Source organism: Equus przewalskii, chromosome 18 (genome assembly GCF_037783145.1).
Source record: "Equus przewalskii isolate Varuska chromosome 18, EquPr2, whole genome shotgun sequence".
NCBI classification, from domain to species: Eukaryota; Metazoa; Chordata; class Mammalia; order Perissodactyla; family Equidae; genus Equus; species Equus przewalskii.
The window spans coordinates 44,113,435-44,131,471 of NC_091848.1; the positions used below are offsets into that span (position 1 = coordinate 44,113,435).

Below are 18,037 nucleotides of genomic sequence, written 5' to 3' on the forward strand. Positions count from 1 at the left end.
CAACTGCAAGACATGGTTTCTAACATGACCTTTGTGAATAGTATTCCACATAATCTGGGGAAAAAGAGTGATAATTTCTTGAAAGGAAGCCACTTGTTCTAATAACAACTTTTTGAAAGAGTGCTCTGCAGCATGGTGTAATTGATGATGTCAGTACTTCAAAGGTAGCCCCTCCAAGTCCTTTGTAATTTGTATGCACCTCCTCCCAACTCCCACTTTGTTCTAAGCCCTTAACCAATAATGTTGGGTGTATGTATATAAATGCTCCAGCTTCTTGACTCTTGGTCAGGACAACTTTGAAGTGGGACATGAGCTGTCTCCAGAACTCCCTGAGGGACTGAACCGACTTGCCCCCTGTGGGATGTGACCTGGCATTGAATCCTCATTTCCCTTCTTTCTCTTCCAGGTCCCATCTTCCCACTCCCCTACCAGTTTTTCCTGAGAACACTTCTTCCTTAATTACTTTCGCATGACTTTTTATCTTGGGGTCTGCTTCTGTGGAACTTGACCTCAGACAAGCACATTGTCAAATTATTGAAAAGCCATGTGGATTTATTCCTTCTAAAAAGAAAAAAGAGATGGTCTGCTGCATATTTTAAACTTTAAAACCCAATCATGCGCACCTCTGTTTTTCAGGAAGAGAATTTGAAGGAGAAGAAGAGTATCTGGAGATCCTCGGCATCACCAGGGAGCAGTCAGGCAAATATGAATGCAAAGCTGCCAATGAGGTCTCCTCGGCGGATGTCAAACAAGTCAAGGTCACTGTGAACTGTGAGTATGGCAGGAGTCAGCAGGTGCTGTGTGCTGGGGACCCACCTCCACCTCCAGCGAGCCCATTAGCAAAAGAATATTGCCTTTCAAGCAGATGCTCCTCTGGTCGGGGATGCACATTTATACATTGGACACCTCCAAGGGCAGGACTTGGCCTTTGAATTTCATAAATCAACTCTACCAACTCTAAATATAACCCATAATGCATTTAACAATACACTCTGCCTTTTACTCAGACTGCAGAATTAAGAAAACATGATCAGATAGCACTAGCATTTCTGGCAATCACTGTTCTGGTCTTTGTGGAGACCAAGGTCACAACACTTTGGAAGAAGCAACAATTCATATCTACTTTAACTGGAATTTCCATCTTAATGCATTATTTTTCAGAAGAGAATAACTGAAGATCATATTTTATCCTCTGCTATTTAACTAATTGTTCTTGGAAACAAATTCAAGCCACTGTAGTCAGAGACCCTGTGTCCCCAGTGGCTACCAGGGATACCTAATAAGTTAATTTTGCTTATCTATTTGTCCCAAAGTATGGGCAATAGAAAGGAAGATTTCACTAAGATGCATAGGTAAGTGGGCATACTTTGAACTTCTCAGATGAAAGGATCCTTAGATGTAGTTCAAAAGACGGGAGGCGGGGCAGATCCATATGATGTGTGTCACCCAGCAAAGGAATAAAGAGAATTCGCTTATCCTGTTTAGTTAGGAGTGACTTTCCACATCATTCAAATTCAAGTTCCCACATCACACAACTGTGGCTAGTGACAGGGACAAAGGGATGTCCTTTGTTCTTCCTTCCTATGCCTTTAACATGTACATTCGCACACACAAATATACATCCTACACACATACGTATACACACATATGCACATATAACACATGTATATGCATGCACATGGGCATACACACACACATGCACAAACATCTTAACCCATAGTTGAAAATATGCTTTCGACTGTGGTGAGTTACTTTGGCTTTCTAAAGTGACACAGAAAGCAAGTGTAAGAAAAGTGATCCAGACTCAGGCCTGTTTGATTCTAAATCCCATGCTTTCAGGAGAACGAGGAAGAAAACGAAGTTTTCAATTCTTAGTACCTACTACCTGTTGCACTGGATTAAGTGATTTACACTTGTCATTTAATCCTCATAGTAACTCTTGAGATAAACATCATGAGTCTGATGTTAACAATTTGGAAACTGAGGCATAGAGAGCGGAGGAAACTTGCTTACAATGCCCCGTCCATGCTGGGCTGCACGGATTCCTGTGGCCTTACGCCAGTCTTGCAGCCTTCTGAAACAGACAGCGAAGTCTCCTTCACACCGTACCTAAGAGGATCCAACACATACGACTCTGCCCTAGACATTTATGGCACTCACTTCGAAGAAGCAGGGGGCTACATTTGATGAGCTCTGAAGTCCTTTCATCCCGAAGCTGTCTGCGAATTTTTTAGTAGTAGAGTTTTGAAATGCCAGTATTACTATTCTTTTCCATTACTGGGTGTGTTTCAAAGACACATTAATGATCTCAATGTTATAAAATGCTTTAGGACCTTTTTTTCACATGAAAGGCAATTTCTCTGGGTGTTTATATAAGTTTATAATTAGGTTAGTTAGCTGCTTTTATGTACATACAGCCACGCCATCCTCTTGCACCTCTTGTCTGACTTTTGGAGTGAAGATTTCATTTTCTCTTAATTGACCTTCATCTTAATTAGATTTCTGAAAGTCCAATCATGGAGTACATAGAAAATATTTATGCTTCCATTGTGTGAAACATCAAAGTGGTCTGCATTGCAGATGGTTCCCAAGATCAAAGCCAGCCGCCTGGGCCCTATTATTATTAGCGCAATTAGTCTGACATTGCTCCTTCCTGACTGTCCCCAAAGTGTAACTTGGAACAGAAGAAAATACTGATAATTTTCAAGAAAAGGCTTTTATGAAAATGTGAGCTTTTCCTAGTGATGAGTGAACCACAGAAGCATATGGACAGAACCTTGAGATTATAAAAAGACACCTCATAACAAATTACATGGAAATCTATAATGAGCTTAGTCAAACATCCCGTATGACCTAACAAGGAGCACATAGCACATCCCTGACCTTATAAAAATTGTTCAGTAAATGTTTACTGAATGAATAGGTTAAAAACTCACAGGTAAACTCTGCACTCTCAACATTTCTCCAAACTTTGCAAATGATACTGGTCACAGATCAGGAGGTATATTCTAATATCAACTTCCTTTGGGATCACCTGTTTACCAACATTTCATAAGTTGTGTTTATGTTACATTAAAACAACTAGCCATCACACCTATTGTCCTGTTCAAACAATTCATCCTGCTTAAATGTGGTTGTATTAAGTAGATGAAGTCTCCAAGATTAAATTACAGAATCAAGTCTAGCTGGCAAAACTCATGCTTATTGAGAAATATCCAGGATCACATTTGTCACTTCATCTAAGCCTGCCTACTAGGAAAACGTCCCTTTATATAAGCTAATTCCTCTTCCTTTTCAAAATACAGCAGTTGGAATTAGGTCAGGGGATCTGAATGGCTAAGATAATTAATGCCTGAATACATTATTGTAATGAAACAGACCCTGAATACCACTTAAAAAAAAAAATCCCAGTGCTGGTAATTTTCTCCTACCAGCATTTCATTGATTCATTTACTCAGCTGAGAACAGATACTTTTTGCAGGGCACTGAGAAGCCAGAGCTGTAAACAAGAGGGACATTAGTTTCTCCTGTTTAGCTCACAAGCTGGATTCTACAGTCTCTCCTTTTTACTTCTCTTGGATAATCCCTCTCCACAGTTGACCTAAAGCATTGCACATAGCCATTTGACATGGCAAATCTATTTTCTAAGTGGTAGGAGGTCCTGGAGTTTACAGAAGCTAAATTATTGATCTGAAATCTCTTCCACTAAATAAACTTAGTAAAATTTTGTACAATAGACAGGATTTCTCATTTCTTGTACCTTACTTTTAGTATAGCTGCTAATTTCATCCAGGTACCAGCCTTAGGGACAACGGTCCTTTCATTATAGGTTGTAGGTGTCATCTCTCAATTTCAGTTCTCACAGTGCACTAAAAGTAGCTACTTAGGGATTTATCTCATCCTAGTGCCCAGTATCCCAAGGATAATATCTAGTACATGGCAAATGTTTGATAAGTACAGACTATTAATTTTATTTAGACTCCCCTTATACTGGACTCTTCCTATTTCTGGAGAATTTTTCTGTCCGCAGCTCTTAAGCATGCCCCTCATCCCAGTGATCAGCTAATATGCCTACCTTCTGCCTTCCCACAGCTCTCTCTCCAACTAGGTTTACGTTGTCACTCTTTAGAACTGTTTTTCCCCTCAACCTGCCTCCCTTTGGACTCAGCTCTGCCTTCAGCCTTGTGTCTAGAGCTAACCAACCCAACATAGATGCTGGGGGACATGGGATGCTGGCATCTCTAAAGCTCACAATTACATTTGATAGCCACTTATTTAAAGGAAGCAGAGGTTACCTATCATAGAATCCATTGTTGGGACTGGAGACATCTGTTGCCTCCAGATAATATATAGGTATTTTAACTGGACTATTCAGTGCTTTGATTCAAAAATCACCTAATAATGAAACCTGAGGAAAATAACTGCTCAATATGGCACCAGACTGACTACCTTCTCTAGCTATTCATAGCTACACTTATCCATTCTCCATGCCAAGGCTTAGTTTATTCTTGTATTTGGGATAGTACCAGGAAAGACACATCCTAAAGCTTATGAATCTATTATGGGATCTTCAAAGGAAATATTCAGTAAGAATGCAGAGTACTACAACTTTCTACCATAACTTTGCAATGTGAAAAAGAGCCATCATTTTCTGAGTATTTTCAGAGTACCAAGACTAAGCTAGAGATTTTGTATGATTCACTGTAATCATCACACCAACACTGGCCAGCCAGAGGCAGGTGTATTGGGCCTGGCCTGCCCCAAGGAGGAGTATTTAATTTATTACTGACATGGTTTAGTATGTTTGGCTTAGTATTGCTGGTAAATGGTGTATTAAAAAAACGAGAACTTTTATTCAGTTTTATTATTGTTTCTAAATTCTCTAGAGACAATGCTTTTCTTATTGCCTGCATTCTCTGCCCCACCCCGTTGGTCCACCATTGCACACTAACCCTGGGAGATAATAAAATCATCCCCATGCAGAGAGGACAAAAATTAAACTCAGAGAATTTAAGCATTCTCTGCCACAAAATCAAAGGACAGGTGAGTGGTAGGGTGGGACTCTAACCCAAGTCTAACTCCAAACCCCTCTTTCCTTTCAAGACACCATGTGCAGAATAGTAATGAAAATAATAACTGTAATCACTTCAGGTGTTAAACATGCTCTCAAATATGTGATTTCATTTGGTCTTTACATCAAACCTGCGAGACAGGTAGGCAGGCGTCATCAATTACATTCATAGGTGAGCAGTTCCGGGAGGTCAACATGTCACCCCCAGGAGGTGACAACCTAAATGGCACAGCCAGAAATTGAACCCACAAGGCCTGACTTCTAATGTGGGTTTATACCCACTGTGATACTGCATGTTGTGCCATTTTTGATACCTTGTAATAGCAGAAATATGTAGCATTTACCTTTCAAGCTACCAGTATGCTCCCCTAAATGGTATTTTTTCTAATTAGGAATTCATTTCTCTCTAAAGGAATTCATTCAAATAGAAGAACAAAGAGGTTCCAAGCATAGGCTTTAGAATGTGGGTTCAAATCTAGACTCTATCAAATGTTGGCTATGTGAATTTGGACAAGTTACTAACCCTCTGTAGAACTGTCTTCTCTTTCATAAAATGGAATTAACAATCCTTACCTCCCAGGGCTACTATTTGGATGGAAAGAATATCTAAAGCCTAGTAGAGTGCTGACACATGGTAAATGTCTATAAATTGAATCCTTTATTAAGAATTTTATGGTTTTATGCTATTACTCCAAACAGAAGAAAGATTAAACAAATGATATTCTGTTTGCTAGGCCACTGTCATTGTTATCCTATTCATTTTCGTTGAGTCTTGTTATTGGTGATATAAGAAAAAGAAAGCCCTTATTAATATTTTCAGAACCCAGAATTTTGAAGTAATAAAAGCTGGAAGAGTCCTTTGACAATCGTAAGTTATTCCAAAGTCATGTAAAGAATAACAATGGACATCCATGCAGCATTTTTATTAAGCCATATTTTTATTGTAACCATATTTTGAGCAAGGTCATCTATTATTTTAACTACACTAGGCATGGTGCAATATGATTTGCAATAATTTTTCTTAGCTTCACCTATACAGAATTCATTACAAATGGATTTTGAAATGTTCATTTCAATAAGCCATGAACGAACAGACCTGCACCATTATGTCGTCTGAGAAATGTTATAAACAATGAGCTCTTCATACATTTATCATTATTGGTGAATTTACCCTGGTATGAGAAACTTCCTGGGTTTTCAAGAAGAGAAGCAAGTATTTGGCCTTTGTTATTGACCAGTGTCATCCTGTCCTAAGACTAATGCACTTGTAAGTGTTCAACCCTGGTTCACTGGCACCTTTCCCATGCTGCCTTCTCTGAGGAGCTGATAAATAGCCTACTTCTTAGCTAGTCAGGTTCTGAACAAATTGAGAAATAAGTAAAGGAGATGTATGGGAGGCTCAATTGCCCCCACTGTTAGACAGCAAGATGGTTAGAGGTAGTAATTTAGTGTGGCCAACCTACCTCCCTCATCTTGGCAGCCCTGGATTGAGGTAGGCCTGCCCACATGAGAGTGGAAAGGAGAGAGCCTGAGTAAGACTTTAGTGTGAAGAAGCAGAGAGGAACCTCTGTTCCCTGCCAGAAGCTTGATCCCAAAAGGAAGAAGGGGAAGAGATGAGCAAGCAAACCTAGTTTGTTCTTCCCAAACTTTTCAGTCAGAAAAAATCATTCCTTCCTTCTGGGTCCCAGAGCAAGGAGATATGCTAAATAAGCTCCTGCTGCATAGAAGGAAACACCCAGAGTGAGGAAGAACTCTGCCATAAAATAGCACGGTGGGACCTGCATTCCTGGTCCCACGGTGGAGGGGCTGGAAGGCATTGCCATGTCTTTATTATGTTGAGGTGCTACAGCTACGACCGGCAGAGGGGTAGGATGGAAACTGCGGAATCTGGCCCAGGTCAGGGCTCATTTAGTAAAGTGGTAGTCATCATTAAGAATTTGTCACTCATAACCACGTGGCTCCAGAAAGTCACAAATAATAGTTAAAATTCATTTTATAAATTGAGAAATTGAACAAACCGATAGAATCACAAGCAAAATTCTCTCTCCGGCTGACATGCTTTGTGGCATCATTGGCAGCTTAAGAACCTGATACAGTGAAGAGGTGAGGATGGGAAATTAATATTTATTCAGTGTTTTACTCCTGGTCATCTATTTCTCTTCTTATGTATCTTCTCTCAGCAGATGGCATCACTTAGATGTGCAAGCCAGATCCTGATGTTATCTTTGATACTCCTCCTTCTTTCCCTCACTCTTTACATCTGATTTTGTTGATTATGAGGCTTCCTGTCTCTCAGTCTCAAAGGTATCCATTCTCTCCCAGCCCCTTTATCACAAACCTAGTGCAGCCTATCTCTGGATTCCTTCATCAATCTCCAAATGGACCTCCATGTGTCTTGTCCCAACATTTTATAGATGAGGGAATTGAAGCAATGTGACTCTAGACAAAGGACTAAACTCTCTAATGAGGAAGGACAATGAGGGACAGAGCCTGGATTTGAGCTCAGGCCTATCAAACTTTAAATCCAAGTTCTTAGCCTCTATTCCATGCCCCACCCCATACGAATTCCTCCCCACCAACACCACTACCCCCAATTGTTGCACTATCCCCTGAACTCATGTGTTCTAATGATCTATGTAACCAATGATAGAAAGAAAGAATTTTAAGTGGAACTTTGGGGATCATTTTAAGCTAACTCTTCTGTTTCAAAGATGAGAAAGAAAAAGCTCACGCTGGTGCAGACACTTGTCCAAGCCAGAGTTCTGGTTAAGGAAGAGTCAAAATCGGACCTCAAGTTTCCTATTTCTGAGTGCTAATTCTGACTCCTAAACCATAGGATAGACAAATGAGTTATAATTTTGAAAGTTAACCATTTAAGGGTTAAACGAGTTATGATTATGAACATACACTTGAGTCATAATGATACCAACTGCCCATTTGTGAAGAATGGGCAATTTTGACTAGAATTGGTATGTTTTGAAAGCTAGAAGGGATGCCATAGATCATTAAAGTGTGGTTCCCTCATTTTATGGGTCATAAGACCAAGGCTCAGAAAGATAGCGTAATGGAAGGTCCACACAGCCAACCTGAAATCAAATTCCAGGACTCCTGCTTTCCAATCCACAGTTCTTTCCACTCATCATGTTGCCTTTTGTGCCTATACAAAAAGTGAGCAGCTAAGTCTAAAGGAAAACAACAACAACAACCCCCTCTTGCATGCCTGTCTACACCAGGGCTGGCAACGCTTATCCAAATGTGTTCTAACTCCTCCTCTCTCTGACGGTGATTTAAAGATGTCCAAGCTGATATGAAAATGAAATAGGAGAGAAAATCGCAGACTTACCTGATGCTTTTGTACATCCTTCTGAACTAAGAAGATCAGAGTCTTCTATAGGCAGAAAACTCTGAAAATTATTTTTGAAGATGAAGAAAACAGATTCAGAAGTAAGTGAGCTGAGCCAGGTGCTGAAGAGCAGAGATCTAAATGAATTTTGTGTGCTAGTGTTCACTTCACTATTTTCCCTAAATATGCTTTTTCCTCTACCAAGTCTAAAGAGATTGTTTGGTCTATTTTTTCCATGGACACATAGCCAAGTTGTCCTTTTTGGCAAATGACCTTTGAACAGAAAAGTCCTTTACTCCTTGAAGTTCCATAACCTGCACAAACTCAGCATCATCAGGCCAGGAGCTCAAGTTTGCCCTCCTAGCTCGGTCACGTGGACCTGTAAACACGTGTTCCACCCTCTGTAGGATTGTTTGAAAGAATCATAGCAAATTTGAATGTCAGATGCGTGTCTGAGCTCATTTCAAGCCTGTTACAGTTTTAAAAGTCCAGAGCTAAGCAGAAAAAATCAAGTGCACAGCTGCCAGACAGAGTAGAAGACTGATAGACTAGGAAGGCTTCTGAGCACCAGGATAGACTTCAAACTGCACCCTCACACATAAAAGCGCAATTTACCTGGGTCATGGCAATAAGGGAACACATGGGAGAGAAAAAGGTAAAGCAATCATCTTAGGCTAGTTTGTTCATTTTCTGAATTCCTGCACCAATATCAGGCTAAGCTTGGGTTGGGAGTTTAGCCCTCTGTTATTTTCATCAGACTTCTTGCTGCCATCTCGAACTGTAACAACAATAATGATGATGTTGAAAAAGAAAAATGCTCAAATTTATACATTTTAAATCCCAAGTACTTTAGTATCACCACTGAATTTATGAAAATAAAAAAGCTATGCAAATATTATAATCTATGTTTGGAATAATTGATAGTCTATTGGAGGAGGGAAAAAGAAACCCTGGATTCCATTTCCATAAAATCCTGTTAAGTGTCCCATTTAAGTAAACAAGTCTACTGTTTCATTAATCATCTCTTATTTTTATTTAGTTTCCTAGTGAGCAGTGTCATTCAACTGCTCACATAATTCATGTAAATGGAGCTTTAAGACTTTTCCTTTCCTGCCCCTCTCCGGTCGGATTGTTCTCTCTAATTCTCTCTCGCGTGGAAATTCTGGAGCGCTCTCTGACTCTCCTGTAAACTATATTGCTGCCCTTCCTACAGATCCTCCCACCATCACGGAATCCAAGAGCAATGAAGCCACCACAGGGCGACAAGCTTCACTCAAATGTGAGGCCTCGGCAGTGCCTGCGCCTGACTTTGAGTGGTACCGGGATGACACCAGGTATGTGCCAAACTTGCCTTCCTTCACTGCTGCGCTGGGTGGTCCTAGAGGCACCAGAAGCCCTAATGACAAAATCAAGGCCTGCTGTAATGATGCAGGCCTGTACTATGAGACTCTTCCTTTTCCAAATCTCTTTAATAAGTGCTTTGGGGCCTGTAGGTCTTAAGCCGAAACCCCACGGGACTCAGGTGACATGTGGAGTGATGTAGGTGATTCAGTGGTTAGCTTCCACCTGCATGTCTTTCTTGCCTAGTGCAGAAACCAAAGCCCAAGGAAACATATCCATTCCTCAGTCTTCTCTGTCGATGGACATTGATTCTGCCAATATGGGATTGCATGATTAAAATGAGGAATTGAGCAGGGAACAGCAAATGCTCACTTCTTCCTTTCTCTCCTTTTTCCTCCAGTATAATGATGAAAAAGGAATTACTACTCCAACTCTTCATCAGTGTTTCCTTTTACTCTTCTGTTTTTGAACTCTTAGGATAACCAGTGCCAATGGCCTTGAGATTAAAAGCACGGAGGGCCAGTCCTCCCTGACGGTGGCCAACGTCACTGAGGAGCACTATGGCAACTACACCTGTGTGGCTGCCAACAACCTGGGGGTCACCAATGCCAGCCTGGTCCTTTTCAGTAAGTATACCAAAGTGGGCCACCATGGGAGAATAAGTGGTGAATTCTCCCACAGAAAACTTGAAAATCCTTCCTTTATCTGTTAAAGGTAAACTTCTACAAAAGTCAGACAAAAACACAGGTTCTCAATCCCTATGCATAAGGTGAGATGGACAATGGAATAACTTATCTTTCTGTTGCCTGGCTTACTTTTGACAACTCTCTTGTTTTTTTTGTTTGTTTGCTTAGTTTTGGGTTTTTTCTGGGTTGGTTAAAATGTAAGAATATTCAGAGAACATAAATCTCTTTGGTGATGGTCTCTTTAAAGAGCAGAGATGAGGTAAGATCCTGGAAAATGGATGGCAATTAAAAAATGGCAGTGATGAGAGTCATCGAGGAAGAAATATTCAGTGAAGATGAATAAGGTGCTGGGAGAAGGGAGAGGCTGGAAAAAGAAAGCGTATTTTTAACAACACAAGAGGAAGGGTGGAATGAATGATTAAAACATAATATAAAATCTAAATGAGGAAAAATGGTTGCTGAAAGGTTTCCTTATGATGGCAGAAAACATTACTTGTCTGATATATTTTTGGAAGAGAGATGGGAAGGTAGGAGGAGCATTTCTGAAGACCAGGAGCCTAAAGGCAGACAAAGGAGGGATCAGCCGTTTTAAGTTACTGATGTTAGCAGGAGAGCCCACCTTGGAGCCTTGACCATAGCAGCATATTACAATCAAGTATCTGACCTCTTGCCTTGTTGGGCTCGCGGCTATGAACATAGAAGCAAAGAACTCCTGAGAAACAGAAGTGTTATGGGTGAGGTCAGGGCAAAATGATAACATTTGCAGTAGGAAAGTGTTTATCAGAATAAGAAAAACAAACAAAAATGTTAGCACATGCTAAGCCAGAAAGTTCATATGGACTAAAGGAGGCCGTCCAAAGAATTTACTATTATTATTTTGGAATAGCAAGCCACTAGGAGGTTTTTATCTTCACAGGTTCAATTGGAAAATCTAGAAATATTATGACTGGGAGAGATGTCTCCATCTATCTTTATCCAGTTTAGATGAGCCATCAAAAAAGATTTTTAGGAGAAAAATCAATTTAAGTGAGAGTTGTCTTGAAATGTAGTATTAAAGCCATTTAAAAACTGCTCGAGATCTATCTCTACCTATAAAAAACAACTGCCATAAACTATTTTAAATTTGGCCTTCAGTTTCTCATTCATAACTGACTTCAGTCTGTAATGGTTTGCTAGGATACAGCTATACAAATGCTGTGTCAATATGAAGTTTAAAATTCATATCCCTGTTTACTTGTCTCCAAAGACCAAACATCAGTGTTCTTTGCTTCAGCTAGAGACATCAATATCTCAAGACACTTAAGAAGATATCCTGTTTCAATTCCTGACGTTCAATTCCTCCATAAATAGGGAGAGAAAGACAGCCTCAGTCAGGAATTTGAGATTCTGACATATTTAAGGTGACCTGGTTAAGTAAAAAACATACATTTAATAAGAGGCTTTATAGGGATTGGAAAAGAGAAAATGGGACAATTGGGTTAGTTAGAGAAATTGAACAGCTATAGATTTGCATTAAAGTATCTTTTCTTCCTATCCCATGCAGAGGCTGAAGTGTTCTAATGATATATTTCAAACAATATTTAAAATGATACCTTTAGACAGAGAGAGGAAGGAGAAAGAGGAAGGAAGCATGCAATAACTGAGGAGGAGAGAGCGCATGGGCTGATCAGAGATAATGGAGATACTGCTAGTCTGTGAATGGTGATGAAAGGTATTCTGAAACCCTGTAACACTGGGTCCTGTTCACAAAAGTCAGTTTAAAGGACTCAACCCAATAACATTAAGAAATGTCGGGGCCGGCCTGGTGGCTCAGCGATTAAGTGCGCATGTTCCGCTTTGGCAGCCTGGGGTTCACCGGTTCAGATCCCGGGTGCAGACATGGCACTGCTTGGCAAGCTATACTGTGGCAGGCATCCCACATATAAAGTAGAGGAAGATGGGCACAGATGTTAGCTCAGGGCCAGTCTTCCTCAGCAAAAAGAGGAGGATTGGCAGCAGATGTTAGCTCAGGGCTAATTTTCCTCAAAAAAAATAATAAATAAGATAAAGAAAGAAATATCAAGAATCTTACAGAGTTTCTGCTTGTTAACTGAGAATCAAGGAATTGGGCAAGTGTTTCATATTTATATAGCACTTGATGACTTCACAGAAGTCTCCCTCAATTATATATTTGGGAAGTGCACAGTGCTGTGATTATGATGTACTACTTTCCTGTGTGCCCACACGGGCACTAGCTCTGTGTTTAGCAGCACACAGAGACAGCACGGGCATCAGCATTCGATTTGGAGTTGATTTCCTACCTTATGAGAAAGTTAGGAGGTGTAATACTTACAGAAAAATAGAAAACAAAAAGTCATTAGACTTTGAGGTGAAAAGAAGCTATTAAAATTGTGGAAAATTAGTGACTCTACTACCTTATTTCTTAAACCCAAGGCCTGACTGTGGACAGTCTAAGGGGGAAGCTCTGCTTCCTCAGTAGCAGGAATGCACTTCTACCATGCCCCCCACCCCCACCGCCATTTAGGTTTGGCAGGTGCGTTGTTATAGCCTTCATAGCTGGGTCCTTGGGAATGTGGTTCTATGGTAGCCTGTTTCACGCAGGCAAGAAAGAAAGAGAGAGAGAGAGAAGAAGAGAGGAGAGGAGGGAAGAGGAAGGGAAGAAAAGGAAAAAAGAAAGTACATATGTGCACAGATTACCCATCACTTGGATTTAAAGTAGATGAGTTTGATGGGAAGAAGGAAGACTGTCGGTGGTGGTACTTTTCTGCAGAACAGGATTAGAAGGGGAGAGATGCCTAAGAGGGCAAAGATGCTTAGGAGGGGAGAGATGCTTGGGGGGGTGGCTGCAGCCAGTGCCCTGATGGAGAGCACTGTGTGGGCAGCAGGGTGCTCTGCTGACCCAGCCAGTTCGGAGCAGATGAGGGAGCTGGTGAGCTGCTGCTGGCCAGAGGAGCAGCAGGCGGAAACCCAGAGCCAGAGCCCCTGAAGAGTTCACAATTATTCATCTTCGTTGGTGAATCAGCATATTTTCAGTGTCCACTGCAGTGACACGTGCTGACTTTTTACACAGCGTCAACTTGCAGTCACTGATACATCTTTTCCTCCACACTTACATACATATACTTCTCCATTCTCTATTCACATATGGACTTCCAAACAGGTAAAAATAATTGAATGGGGGTTCAAGAATACATTGTGTTCATAGTAATTTTTCCCCTAAGTCAATGGAAGCATTCTTTTCTCATTTGTCTTACTCTCCACACAGCCTAGCTTTCTGTTTGTCAAGGATCCATACTACCTTAGTTTATATATCCAAGTAATGTCTTTTATATCTTTTTCTTCATTTTGGGAAAAGCGTTACATTATATCATTTTTCTGAACACATTAATCCAATAGTACAGTGTGTATGGGCAAAGATTCAGCTCCATAGCCCTTGTCAGATGTGAGAATATGCATCACGTGGATGAAGACTTGGAATTCTGATGATGTCAAGAGAAGTTCCACTGTCAGCATATGTAGCATAACAGATTCTGTGTTTCCACACTGATGACTGCAATGCACCCACAAAGGGAACCTATCATGTTTCGATGCTTATGGTGAGTTACTTTTAAAGCAACAGTTAAGAAGGAAGAATAAGGGAGATGATTGTAATGTCATCACTTCTTGTATTTACAAGCTGCCCTGCATATGTGCTAAACACTTAACGTACATGATCTCATTTAATCATTAGGACAACCCTATTAAGGACTTGTATTTCTCCACTGTACAAGGAGGTTAAGTAACTAATGCAGCTAAGTAAGCCTGCTGATACTTAAATTCAGGTAAGCTGTTTCCAGAGTCCACATTATCTAGATTTGTGTATGTGGGGAAACTATTAGGAGATGTGTCTTTTGTAGTTTGGAGATGAGGAGACATCTAATTTCTTTCTCCTTTTTTCACTTAATGAAGTCTTCCCACTGACTAAATATTGTTATATTCCTTCTCAGCCAGGACCACGCTTCTGCCACCTCCCACTGCCATTTTCATGAACCCCAATCAGCCTGGATCCACTAGATTAGTTCAACTGTTGGCTTATATTTGGCACTTTGAGATTCTGCACTAATATTCCAGCCTACTGGTCCATGTTTGACCCTGGGAGGGGAATATTCCCCATGTTAAAGAAGAACAGTCTTACAGATCCATTACTGTCTACTTTAGAGAAATGTGTGGATTGGTAAGGTTTTTAGAAGCCATTGAGTACAAAAGAATAAAAATACAAAGAAATCTATGCTGGACCATATCACATTAGTGTGTAGGAGGTTTTCAAATTTTCTTTTTAATTTTAAAATATTAACTTGTAAACCTATACTTGATTAAATTTCAAGTACTACGTAAGCTACCCAGCACTGGAGAGAGCCCTTGAAATAAGGGCCTCCCCTGCTTCTTTAGAAGCCATTTTAGGTTATTATCTTAGGGGCCCATCATTTAAATACAAACCACTTGATGGTGCTAGTTAAGACTCAGCAAAGCCTCTTAACCAGCTACTTCTGGATGCCGCATAATAAAACAGTTTGAGCAGCTATTTGAGCTACCCACATGTAGTTTGAAAGACTGGCTGCAAACTCCTTATAAGGGCTCTCTGTGGATCCAATAGTCTCGAGATAGATGCGTGCTGGGATTAGTTTTAGTTTCAAGAATAGGCATAAAATATGCTGACTTTCAGAAAGACCATTGAATATCTCAACACCCATTGGAAAATAAGAGAAAATCATATCTGAGTTAATAAATTCCTTCTATATATACACACTACTCTCAACTCCAGCTTTTGTCATTTAGATGCTTTTCATTCAGAGGGTTTCTTGTGAAGTGTTAATGACCCTTTAACTGCTTCTCATGGTGTCCCAGCAGAATCAGCCAATAATATCCCCCGCTCCACCACCATTTAGCAGATAAGAAACGGAAGCCCAGAGTTAAGGGACTTACTAAGAGCCACAGCATGTAGTACTGGGTCACCTTTAAGAGTTCTGTTCCTAAAACCTCCCAATCCATCGCTACGCTATGTTGAACACCTCAAGCATCAGCAGCCAAAAGACAAAGTGCATAGCACCCAGGTTCCTGCCCTCAAAAGTTGGAGGATTTCTTTTTCATTTTAAGTGATATTTACTTCACTTTACACTTTTACAAGAGCCCACAAACCCTGGCATAAACTAGGAAATACAGCAGAATGATGGTGAAAGAATAAGGATTAAAAAGCTGGGATGGGGAAGCATCTAAGGAATGATAAATCAGTAGGATGGAATTAAGAGAATGAGATAACTAATGGGGTGTGATAGAGCTAAGATGATGATAACAGGGTGGAGCTATGATGGTAATAACAAGCTGGGAAACAGCTGAAAAGGCGATGAAAGGAGGGTGGGTGAGATGGTTTAGCAATATAAATGGTCTTGTGGAAATGAGGGCAGAGTGCATTTACCCAGCTGTGAACAGTATGATGAGAAAATATTAAGCTGAGTCATTTAAACAGTCTGAATAATAATAGTAATAATAAAAATAAAATACAGTAGATAGAGTATCATATGGGACAGTGGTCTCCAACTGCTACATAAATGCTGAAAGCAGTTTAGCTGTTTATTTTCAAAGCTGGAAACTTAATACCAAATAACCAGTGGAGGTTTAAACCATTTTTCTACTTGACAGTTGTCTAACTAAGACACAATTGTTCACTATGCTGTTATTGACTTGTTCCATCTTAATGCACTTAGGAAACTTTGGCATTTAAGCTGTAAGTTTCAGCCAAGCTAGAGAAAAGTTCACTCTACAAGGAGACTGGGTTTTCTCAGTGTCTAGATGTACTGAGTGCCCAAATTCCAGACAAAATCTACTCTTTCTAAGTGTATGGTACAAGATGGCAGGCAGATCAAATTTGAATGTGCACCTATGCTTTTCTCTTTATGGTTTTTATTTTTGTTGATTTTGATTTATCGTTGGTCTTTATTTAACCAAGCTACTAGGAGGAATGTAGAAAGCTGTGTGATGATTATATTACACTATTGGGTTTGAGAGTAGTAAGTAATACATCCTTTCCCTAATGCACCATTCTACCTGTCTGAAAGAGCCTCAGAGGAGGATTTAGAGTTAAACCTGGGTTTTGATGAGACAAATAGAGGCTATCTTAAAGCCTGAACTCTGTCAGCACATTCAATTTATGGTCAGCAGCTTGGGGATGGGACTGTGAGGGACTCATAACCTAAGACCCTACTGTTCAAAAGAATAACACTTCTTATTACTCAACAGGACTCATCATCAGGCAAATTTGATTGGTTGATAAGTTTCGAGTGAGATTGTATTATCACAAGAAGGTGGGATTAAGGAAAAGACTAAAAATAAAATTATATTATGCCAAGAACCTTATTACCCTGGCATTACTCTTGCACTGATATCAGTAATATGGAAGTAAAAACCTGAGGGAGAAGTTGAATTAGTATTTCCCAAAATAAATTTTTCAGATGCTTGGCTAAAGCTGATATGAACTGTAGGGCTTAGGGAGAGGAAAGGAGTCCTTAGCTGCCATAGGTCCATCCTTCATGAGTTAAAGAGACCAGAACCAGGACCGAGATGCATGACCTGAATTTGGTCATTACTAATTTAAATACTGTCAACCACAGCCCTCCAAAAAATCTGTTATTTTGGTAGTGGATTTTGCCAGCACAGGATCCTGTTTGTAGGATTATCATAATAGGATGTTGTCCCCTATTCCAGCTGCATTTTTTTTTAAAGGCTTTGGATTTTAAATTTTACTAATAGTTCATTGCTACTTTAGTGTTGGGAAGAAGAACAGACAAATGTTTTATGGCAGATATAATCCTATAGGCATAGACATTCATCTGTTTTATAGTTGTCTGAGTAGTTAAACATGAGTAAGATAAATATATGCATATATCTTTATATCTAAACTCTCCGTGATGCTTACTATTTTTTCCCCTTTAGAGCGTGTTTTACCCACAATCCCCCACCCCATTCAAGGTCAGTATAATTTTTATCTCTGTAGCTCTGTTGCTGGGTCATTCTCCATCATCTATGATGTGCAAAATGCACAAAGGGGGAGACACATCCACAAAATTCACATACAGTAGGAATCCTTTTTTCCTTGAAACTTCAAAAGAAAGCCAATCGCCCCCACACCGTTGATAAGCATGTAACAGATCTGTCACCTGACTTAACTTCAAGTTGGTCAGTAGTTGGGGAGACTATGCTAAACTCAGGAAGCAATTTTTTCTTTAATTAGTATGTATTACAGGTACCTATGAACTCACATATTTGGAACACAACCAGTTAAATTCTGTAGCTCATAAAAATACAGATCCTCTAACTGACTACCTCATATTTGGAGGCTTATAAAATCAGAATCTGAGGTCATGGGTATTACTTGTAAAAGTGAGTTTATCTACCGCCAAAAGTTGAACTCAATTGGATCACAAGGACATTACTTTTTCTTAAAATCTTGGCCAATTTGGGGCTTTGCCTTTCAAACACAACTATTTTAGAAAACACAAATGGAAAAACAAGGTAGTCATCCTGTATTCCTTTTCATAAAACTTTCTACACACTCAAATTAAA

General features: G+C 39.9%; 1 protein-coding gene across 3 annotated transcripts in view; it reads left to right on the forward strand.

Annotated features, from left to right (window-relative positions):
• The window catches only part of LSAMP (limbic system associated membrane protein), a 600,383-nt gene that overhangs the window by 556,302 nt on the left and 26,044 nt on the right, over positions 1 to 18,037 (forward strand). For 2 of the 3 annotated variants that reach the window (XM_070582658.1, XM_070582660.1), the window contains exons 4-7: positions 637 to 771; positions 9,628 to 9,748; positions 10,233 to 10,381; positions 17,408 to 17,443. In XM_070582658.1, the coding sequence (XP_070438759.1) occupies positions 637 to 771; positions 9,628 to 9,748; positions 10,233 to 10,381; positions 17,408 to 17,443 (441 nt within the window). The remainder of the gene's footprint in view (positions 1 to 636; positions 772 to 9,627; positions 9,749 to 10,232; positions 10,382 to 17,407; positions 17,444 to 18,037) is intronic. The other variant, XM_070582659.1, reaches the window with a different exon arrangement.